General features: G+C 33.5%; 1 protein-coding gene across 1 annotated transcript; it reads left to right on the top strand.

The window, feature by feature from the left end:
- Positions 1 to 2,362: 2,362 nt before the first annotated feature.
- Positions 2,363 to 2,974, top strand: LOC126728050 (uncharacterized). The gene has a single exon (XM_050433932.1). It carries the CDS (start codon positions 2,363 to 2,365, stop codon positions 2,972 to 2,974), a length of 612 nt encoding a protein of 203 aa, XP_050289889.1.
- Positions 2,975 to 9,120: the final 6,146 nt, after the last annotated feature.

The following is a 9,120-nucleotide window of genomic DNA, read 5'->3' as shown; positions in this document are numbered from 1 at the left end:
AACCTTGTATCACGCCTTAGTGAACACATTTGTAATCCACAATCAAGAAAAATAATAAAATATTTCATATTGATTTGAGGATTTCTAACAATTACTTTGCATATTTATTTATCATATTATTTTCATTTACTGCTTCTTGCTGCTCAATACATATATTCTTGCTTGTAAAGCTAAGTCTTTTGCCCAAGCAAAGCCACTCAGACTTGAGTTCCAAATCCCACAAGTCTTGTGCAAAAGTACTAAGTCTGTGAGAATTGGGGCCAGGATCCTCGTGGTTGAATTATTCTTATGAAATTCATTTACATATATGTATATGTATTAATATATATATATATATATATATCCTAATCTAAGAAACTAACAATTATTTGAAGATATGTGCATTGTATAGTTGTTTTTGTGTAGGACCTATAGAGGTAAAAGGAAAGGACAAAACTCCATTGCATAACAAGCATGGAGAAAGATTGTATAGTGCAGAGAACCAGAGATTTTGGGTTCTTACAGGCCTAATACGCCCCGGGAACCTACGACAGTATGTCCCGGGATCCCACGACAGTACGCCCGGGGTACCAAGTGAAGAAATTCTTTAAAATGTTTATACAATAAAAGTTAGGAGGAATCGCATTTTTGCCTTAAGGAGATTTATGTGACTTGCGCACAACTTGGTTCGTAATCAGCCCCCATTTAGCTGCGGTGAACCAAGCCCAGTCCACCAAAATACAACTATTTAGCCCAGGATCCTTGGGCCTGTGTGCTAAAGAAAAAAGCACTCTTACAGAAGTTTTTAGGCCAACTTTTAATTTGGAGTCCAATATGCACCCCTAATTTGTTACATTGATCACAATTCTAGCAGTTAGATTTGAGGTTCTTATTTATTTATTTATATATATTTTTTTAAAGAGTATTTTACAAAATGCATCTTTAAAGTTTGTGGTAATTTTGATTTTGCCCTCTAAAGTTTTAAAATAGTGATTTGCTCTCCTAACATTAGATAGTGTGCTATAACCCCAATGCATATGCAAGTGATACATTTACAAATAAGTATCACTAAATGCATATTAAAATTTTACCAAGTTTATATCAAATATATATAATATTTTTATATTTGAAAATATAAAACAAATACTAATAAAATAAATATAATTTATTTGAAATAAGTGAAAAAAATATCATTTAAATTGTAATCCATGAAATTCTCAATTTTAGTTTGTCCAACCATTATTTGTACAACAACAACAACAACAACAACAATAATAATAATAATAATTGTGGGGGATAAAATCTGTCAGCGGATGTTGGGCCGTAGTTCATGTACCAAGCCCAACCACGATAAGAAGAAAAAGGCAGGGGGCGAAGGATATCCCATCCTAACTATGATGGGCCGGGCCTGCTTAGGGGCGTCCGAGGAGGAGTATCTCCTCGGACTCGCCAAGTGAGTATCAAAATCGCACCTCCTACCTAACGAAAGGTTACTCAATACGAAGGAATGGTGCATGGCGTTCAGGATGGGGGGCAACCACAACTGCCGCATTAAATGCCAAGGAACTACTTTTCCAGCCGCATTAATGTGGAAGGGACAGAAAGGCCAAATCATCTTGGCCAGTGCAACTCACAGAAAAGAAAAAGGATGACCTACGGGACAGGCACTCAAGTGGAAGGTCAGATGGCTGACAAGTGTAGGGTCATGATCTTAAGAAGGATGCTATATAAGAGAAGAAGATCCCCATGGAAAGGGGGATCGGAAGCTGAAGGAAGAAAAAGATAGAGAAGGAAGAGAAAGATAGAGAAGGAGAAAAGAGATAGAAGTATAAGAAACAGCCCCAGGGACCATTACTCCAAAGAGTTCGAAGGGATATTCTTACGTCCATCTGGTTGCATGGCATGATCGTAACTGCGTTTCCTCTGTCAAGAACTAGTTCTGTAACCTACTCTCTACAAATTCATTGTTGAGGGACTTTTGGGCCAGAATCACCCGCTTGTTGGGCCTGAGCCCCAAAATCGTGCCCCTACAATAATCATTGACGGTGATTTTTTTTTTTAATTATTAATTTTGAATTTTTTTAGAAGAATATGGTTTTCTCACTTAATAACTCACTACTTACATTGGTTAATCTTCACCGACACAACATTGTGCCTAGTCCGAGCTGTGCACAGTGCCATAATTTTCTTGAATATTCTCTCCATGCGGTATGGTATTGTGAGGCCATTACAGGGGCTTGGTCGACGTTGGAGTGGCTTCGCCAAACCGCACCTCCACATCCTGCTTCATTTAGCGAGTTACTAGCTGGTTTCTTGTCCTGCAGAGAAGAGGTTAGAGCTGAGCTTTTTGTGATCATAGTGTGGCTTCTTTGGAATAGATGAAATGCTGTTCATTTTGGCTGCCCCTTTGCCTGTGGATAGTATATGCAGCAAAGCAGGCAGCTACTTGCAAGAATTTTTGCAAGCTCAAACCAAGGAGCCTGCCCCACCTCGTCCTCCTCCCATGCAACAGTGGCGCCCTCCGAATCTTCATTGCTTAAAGATAAATTTCGATGCCGCAGTGTTTTGTCGATCAAGTTTGGTGGGCATTGGTGTCGTTGTCCATAACAATGCAGGTGAAGTTGAAGGTGCTTTGTCCTCTTCCATTCCCATGGCCCAATTAGTGGCGGATCTAGAAGCCTTAGCATGTTTGAAGGCTATCCAGTTTGCTTTGGAACTGGGAATCACTCGAGTGGTGTTTGAAGGTGATTCAGCAGTTGTCATTAACGCCCTTCTACACGGTGCGGGTGCGTTCGCTAGTTTCGGCAACATTCTAGATGATATATGCATGCTCTCTGCTGTTTTTCAATTTGTAGACTCTATTTTTGTTAACTGTCGTTGTAATTCAGTAGCTGATGCTCTAGCTAAAAAAGCTAAGCTAATTGTTGGGGCTCAGGTTTGGCTACATGAAGTGCCAGCAGACATTGCCCCTTTAGCTCTTCATGATGTTCATTGACTTTTAGTTTGGTTTCAATAAATGGCCCAGGTCCTTGATCTGGCTTCTCAAAAAAAAAAAAAAATCCTCATTCAGCACAAAAATAAAATAAAATTAGACCCCTCAATTTTTGTACATAGTAAATAGTTGCACCAAAATTAAAAAAATTAGATGGGACACATGGCATAAAATTAGACTACAATTTGAGATTTAATAAATTTTGAGTATGTTTTGCGTGGGCATGTACTAAGTCTCATATCATATGGTGATCTCTATTATTATCTTTTCCTTTACATTGTGCATGTTTAATTTTTGAGTACAACACATATAGTAGACATAAACCAAATACCCTAAGAAAAATGTTATATCTATAATATTTTCACAATACCTTTACAACAAATCTTAAGTGGTAAGTTGTTTCGGGTTGATACTTGTGAGCAAAAAAGTAATTTCAGTGGTAGATTGAAATTAAAAACCTGTAACAATCTATCACCTAAGATTTGTTGTGAAAGTGTAGTGATAATGTCTCTTCCACTTAAATGTCATACTCAATGTTTAAAACTCCCACTTAATTCATTATCATTGTAAAATATAAAGTATGATTTTGAAAAATCATATTGAAAGAATAAGAAAATAAGAATCAATAAGAAAATGTGAAAGCACAAAACCACAACAGAATTATAGTTGTTAAAGTAATTAAAAAATAAATGTCTACTTAAAGACTTTTTTCTTCAGTGCATAAACATTTTAAGCAATAATCAATTGAAATTATACATTCCTTTTTTCTTTTTTAATTGTAATCAACGTAGTCCATGCACCGGAAGTCATGTCTCATCGATATCAACTTATTTGTCAGCAAGAAAATTATTTATAAAAATAAATAAATAAATATAACCGATTAAAAAGCTTATTGTAGGTTGATAGTTGATACTACAATAAATTACATTAGAAAATACAAATTTATCTCTGCTACAATGTCCACATGTGAGTTCAAAAACAAAACGAACAAAAATTTAAACATCAAATGAAAAGGAGAAAAGACCTAACAGGGTTATGCCGATTTGTGGTTTTATGACCAGCGATATACAGTAGTACATGGTTTTTATTCTGCACTTATTATGTTCTCAAGCTTTATACATTCTAAAATAAAAGTGTTCACATTTCATTTGTTTGATATTTTAATTTGATCGGTGTTACTTGCTAGCTATGGTAATTTTTCTTGATGATTTTCAAAGTCAATGTTTAAAAATATATAATAAAAAAAATTTTGAATTTGTAAATAGATTTTAGAGAGAGAAAGAGACTTGCACATTTCTTTTTTTTTTCTTTTTTTCTTTTTTGAGAAAAAAGACTTGCACATTTCAATGAAGTACAATATAACAATATTATAAATTTGATTACAAGTAAGGATTTATTTAATAGAATAGATCTAGTAATATTAAAAAAATATTTGTTTTTCTATCAAATATCTTGTATTTAAATAGATTTTATTTATAAAAAGGTGAGGAAAATTGTTATTGACTTGGCTTGAGATTTATTTGAAGAAAATAATCAGGTGGAGCAATTTTCGTCTTCCATGTTTAGTCCAATTCAAAAATAGTTTTGTCACAGCATAAAGATCTTATACCGAAAGTTCTGAAAAATGACTTAGAAGTATGACATCTTGTAACTATAGAGTGTAGAGAAGTATGACTAACTCACAGTCTCACACCGATGCAAGTTGATCTTCAGTACTGCGGCGTAAAAGCACCTCGCTCAGACACTTTGCTTGTCCAAATTCAAGCACATCTCCCATAAAAAATAAAAAAATAAAAATTCAAGCACATCTGACTTCACATAATTATGTATGTGGGTGCAAAAGCCTGGCAAATGTACAACTATTTTCATGAACATTTGAAATTATATTTTCCAATTTCTATTCTATTAATTAAAAAAAAAAAAAAAAAAAAAAAAAAAAAAAAAGAGAGCCAATAGCTCATGAATAGTCTTTGGTTTATTCAATCATTGGATTTTTTTTTTTTTTTTCAAGTACGCTAGTTTTTTGAGCTTTGTTTTTGTTTTTCTAAAATTTTAAAAAAAAAAAAAAAATCTTTATATGTTTACTCCGTAAGCTTATGGTGTAGATATACAAAAAGTGAAAAATATTATACATATTTGTAAAAAAAAAAAAAAAAAAAAGTAAATCTATATATAAAAAGCGTAAATGAGAAAAGCTATAATAGTTTCACTGGCAGTTTTTTTTTTTTTTTTGTGAATGTGCAAAACTACCGTAGATTTGCTACAGTATTTTTGGTTTGTCCAATTCGCACGGTTTCACATTGTAATAAAATATTAACATAACAAATTGGCACAATATTTTCACAATTGTTAAAGTGCTAATTCCTTATAGGTTAAAATAAAATAAAATAATGTTATACTGGAACCAACCACAACTAAAAATAAAGGTATTGTGAAAAAAGAAGTGCTACATCCACAATATTTTTCACAACACTTTCATAATAAATCATAAATGGTAAATTGTTACTAGTTCTAATTTAGACTTACCAATGAAACTACTTTTTTGCCCACCAATAACAATCTGTAACAACCTACTACTTATGATTTGTTGTGAAAATGTCATGGATATAATATTTTTTTTTATGAAAATGTTATGACATCTTGTTGTCAGCACAATATTTTTAAAACTGTTTAGTTGTCAATTCTTTACAAGTCAAAATAAAATATGACAAAATTATAAAGGTATTATGAAAATGTTGTGCCATTCTATTGTGTTCTTAGAAATTTTTTGTTAATTAGTCAGCTTTGTTAAGCCAAAGTTCACTATTTCACATACAATTTTCTTAGGTTGACTTTTTGTGTTTTTTTTTTTTTTTTTTTTTGTGCATCATTTTAAGTAAAAACACATAGTTTTATACACAAAAACTTAGGATAAAAACATTTTTCTTCCTTTATGTTTGGGGTAGTTTACAATTCCTCTTTAAACTTTAAAATCAGGCAATCTTTCCCTTAATATTTTGGAAAATAGCAAATATATCATATTGTTGTTCTCTCAGTTAAACTCTAATAAAAACTTATGATTCTTAAAATATTTTATGGTGTAATGTCTAAAATACTTCTACTAAATTTTAACATCCCAAAAATTTTCTTCACGTATTTTGAGTTTTAAACGGTAGTAATTCTTGGAAAATTGAAATGATGATATAAAGTGTTTTATTTGTTATCTAAAGAACATTGATTTTTGAGGTTTAAATTTTTGAAACTTATAATTTATCTAATGGAAAATTTGATGACATGTGCCATTTTTTCTTTTTTTTTTAATTAATTTTCTTAGCAAAATTCAGTTGTTTATTATTGGAATATGATGATATTTGTTATCATTCTTGGAAGTTTTTAGTGAGTGAATATATTGCCTTTAGCAAACAGGAACTAAAAAACTATTATAGTAAAATAGATATTTATATGTTAAATAGTTACCCTAACTCTGTGATTGATCAAAATTCTTATACGAATGAGATTATCTTTTTATGACCTAATTATCAAAATTTTAAAATTACTGTCTCTTTTGATTAATGTAAATCTTTATGTATTTTAAAAATCAAATGACCTTAATCACTACTCTTTTTTCACAATAAGTACGTGTCTTGCATGTACTGCCCAACTTGTTGTATAAACAAATCTATATGAGTGGGCTTTCTATTCATGTCTCTCCCTTGAATTAGGACAACATGATATAAATTTGGTAGCCACAAGGTCCTCTATTAGCTATATTGTGAAGATTATCCTTGTTGGCGGAGATAAATAGCTTTAAAAACTTCCTTAAATAATTAATATAATATATAGAGACATACTTTAACCTAAAAGGTCTAAACCCAATAGATATGTGCTTAATTATGTTATATTAATTACTCATTATTCTTATCATTATTCAATGTGAGACTTCACTTACACATATAACCCAAAAATCTCCCCTTCACGTGTGAGTCTTTGCCTCTTTGTTAGCTTTAAGACTTCTCCATGGGCCATGAACAAGTCTTGCTTGCTCCCCCTTGCCCAATGTGCCTTTGCCTTCAATAGTGCATCATACATGGGCCTCCACGTGTCAATCTCACACATCTTTTATCTTCTATGGGAATCTCGCACCTCATCATTGTCTAGCACCATTGTCAATAATGATGTAGGGACATCAAGTGAGGACGATGGATTCTGCAGTAACATTCCTACAGATTTTGCACGTATCGAGTATCAAAGGAGTGATGGTGACTCACAGCAAACTTCAAGATGAGACATTAGGAAGCCAACATGTATCAAGGATTACATTCCTTGATTGCAGATTATGTTTCCTTAGTAGTTATTGTATTTGAATTTGAATTTGAATCAGTATCTCTAGGATTAGTTTGTTTCCTTATTTATCCAATTATCATTATTATCATTCAAGTTTGCAGTACGTAGGCTTGTGCTATAAATGGGTGTAAGGGGTCTTTGGGAAGGATCATCATTTGCCATATTATTAATAGGTCATGCTAACGAGTGCCCTTAGGGCACTGATTAAGAATTCATTTTAGGAAAGTTTTGACATCACTTTTATGGGAAATGAAAAAAGTTGTCAAAACATTAATTGTTTTTTTTTTTTCTTTTTCCATAAAAACTTTCTTTAACTGGATTCTTAACCAGTGCCTTAAGGGCACTCGTTAGCATTTCTCATTCTTAATATCAATAAAACCTTTTAGTTTTCAGAGTCATTTCGGTACTCTTGTTTCTTCTCCTCTTTCTTGAAGTGGATTGACAACCCACATAAAGGAGTTGAATCATATAATTGTTCATATTTCCCATATATTTCCATTGTTTGGTTCTATAGAAGCTGCGGATCTGATCTGTCTTACGTCAAGTGGTATCAGAGCAAGCCTTTCCTTGGGAGTTCCATCAAGCCAATTCACAACAACAACCATGGTGAACAACAGGCGTGGCAGAGGTGGTTTCCATATGGAAGGTTGTCATTTTGATGACCAAGCGAACAACATGGAACATCTGAGGAGACAAGTTCAGCAATTTTCGAAGCATCTAGCACGCTACAAAACTAAAAATCGTGATAATGAAAATCTCAATTTTTAGGATGTCAACCCTTTTCATTTTCACACTCCTGCGGGTGAGCCAGGTGAAGGGGAGTTCGTGGAGCGGCCTCGACAAAATCAACGACCACGTGATGTTGATTTGAAGGACATTCCCGAGTTCAAAGGGAAGATTCAGCCAGATGAGTTCATGGTTGAATATGGTGGAATGCATTTTTTATTTAAAAGAAGTCTCAATTAAGAGGAAGGTGAAGGTTGTTATGCCAAGATTGTTGTTTTGGAGGGGGCGGTTTCTTTTGTTTGGCATGGGCTCAGGTGCTGTGAAGAGGAAGTAACCTTTGATGTGGATTGAATTGACTCAATTTTAATCTATTTTTACCAAAGGTAGTAAAGTCGTTACCAATCATTGGGTTTTATTTAAGGTGTGATTGGTCACCTGACTTTATTTGATTTTATTACTAATTCTAAGCTAAGAAAAAAGTCGTTTTTCCTAATCTAACATGGATGATAAAAAAATCTTGATTCTTGGTTTGGAAGTTTGGTTATGTGTGGAGAAGATGTTAGGCACCCCACAGTGCTCATCTGGAGACAGTCCTTTGTTTTGGTAAAATCTTAATTTTTGGTCATTGGCAGTTAAAAACAAGCTAATGGCAACAGCTTTCGAGGCTGTAAAAGAATTGGACTTTGAGGTTTGATTTGGAAAGGGATGTAGCAATAATGAAAGCTTTGTTAGCACATTTGGAATTGCTGCCAAACTTCTATGACGAGAATCCGGCAGCATTTCACCTTATTTTTTTGGCAAAAATCATGCAGCATTTCAGATCAAGTGCATCATAGCACACAAAATACTATTCTCACCATACTTTTACTGTGAGAATAAGGCAAAAGGATGCCCCATTTTCACGGAAAAAATCCGATAAACAGCGCACCGACAAGGTTTCATACCTGTGTATATAGCATGCATCAATATTTTCATACTAAGGCAAAAGCTAGGGCTCACCTACCGAGGCTCACCTAAGTATTAAACACATTGATGCGTGTCGCATACACAAGGAAACCAATGTCACTAGCTGACATGGATAAGGGCAATCACACTGCAAC

The sequence above is a fragment of the Quercus robur genome, chromosome 5 (assembly GCF_932294415.1).
Source record: "Quercus robur chromosome 5, dhQueRobu3.1, whole genome shotgun sequence".
Taxonomy (NCBI): Eukaryota; Viridiplantae; Streptophyta; class Magnoliopsida; order Fagales; family Fagaceae; genus Quercus; species Quercus robur.
Note: the sequence above shows the minus strand (reverse complement) of the source record. Positions and strands in the feature narration are given on the sequence as shown.

What these genes read in the sequence shown, in the direction of transcription:
- LOC126728050 (XM_050433932.1), top strand. Translation starts at nt 2,363, where the DNA reads ATGCTGTTCATTTTGGCTGCCCCTTTGCCTGTGGATAGTATATGCAGC.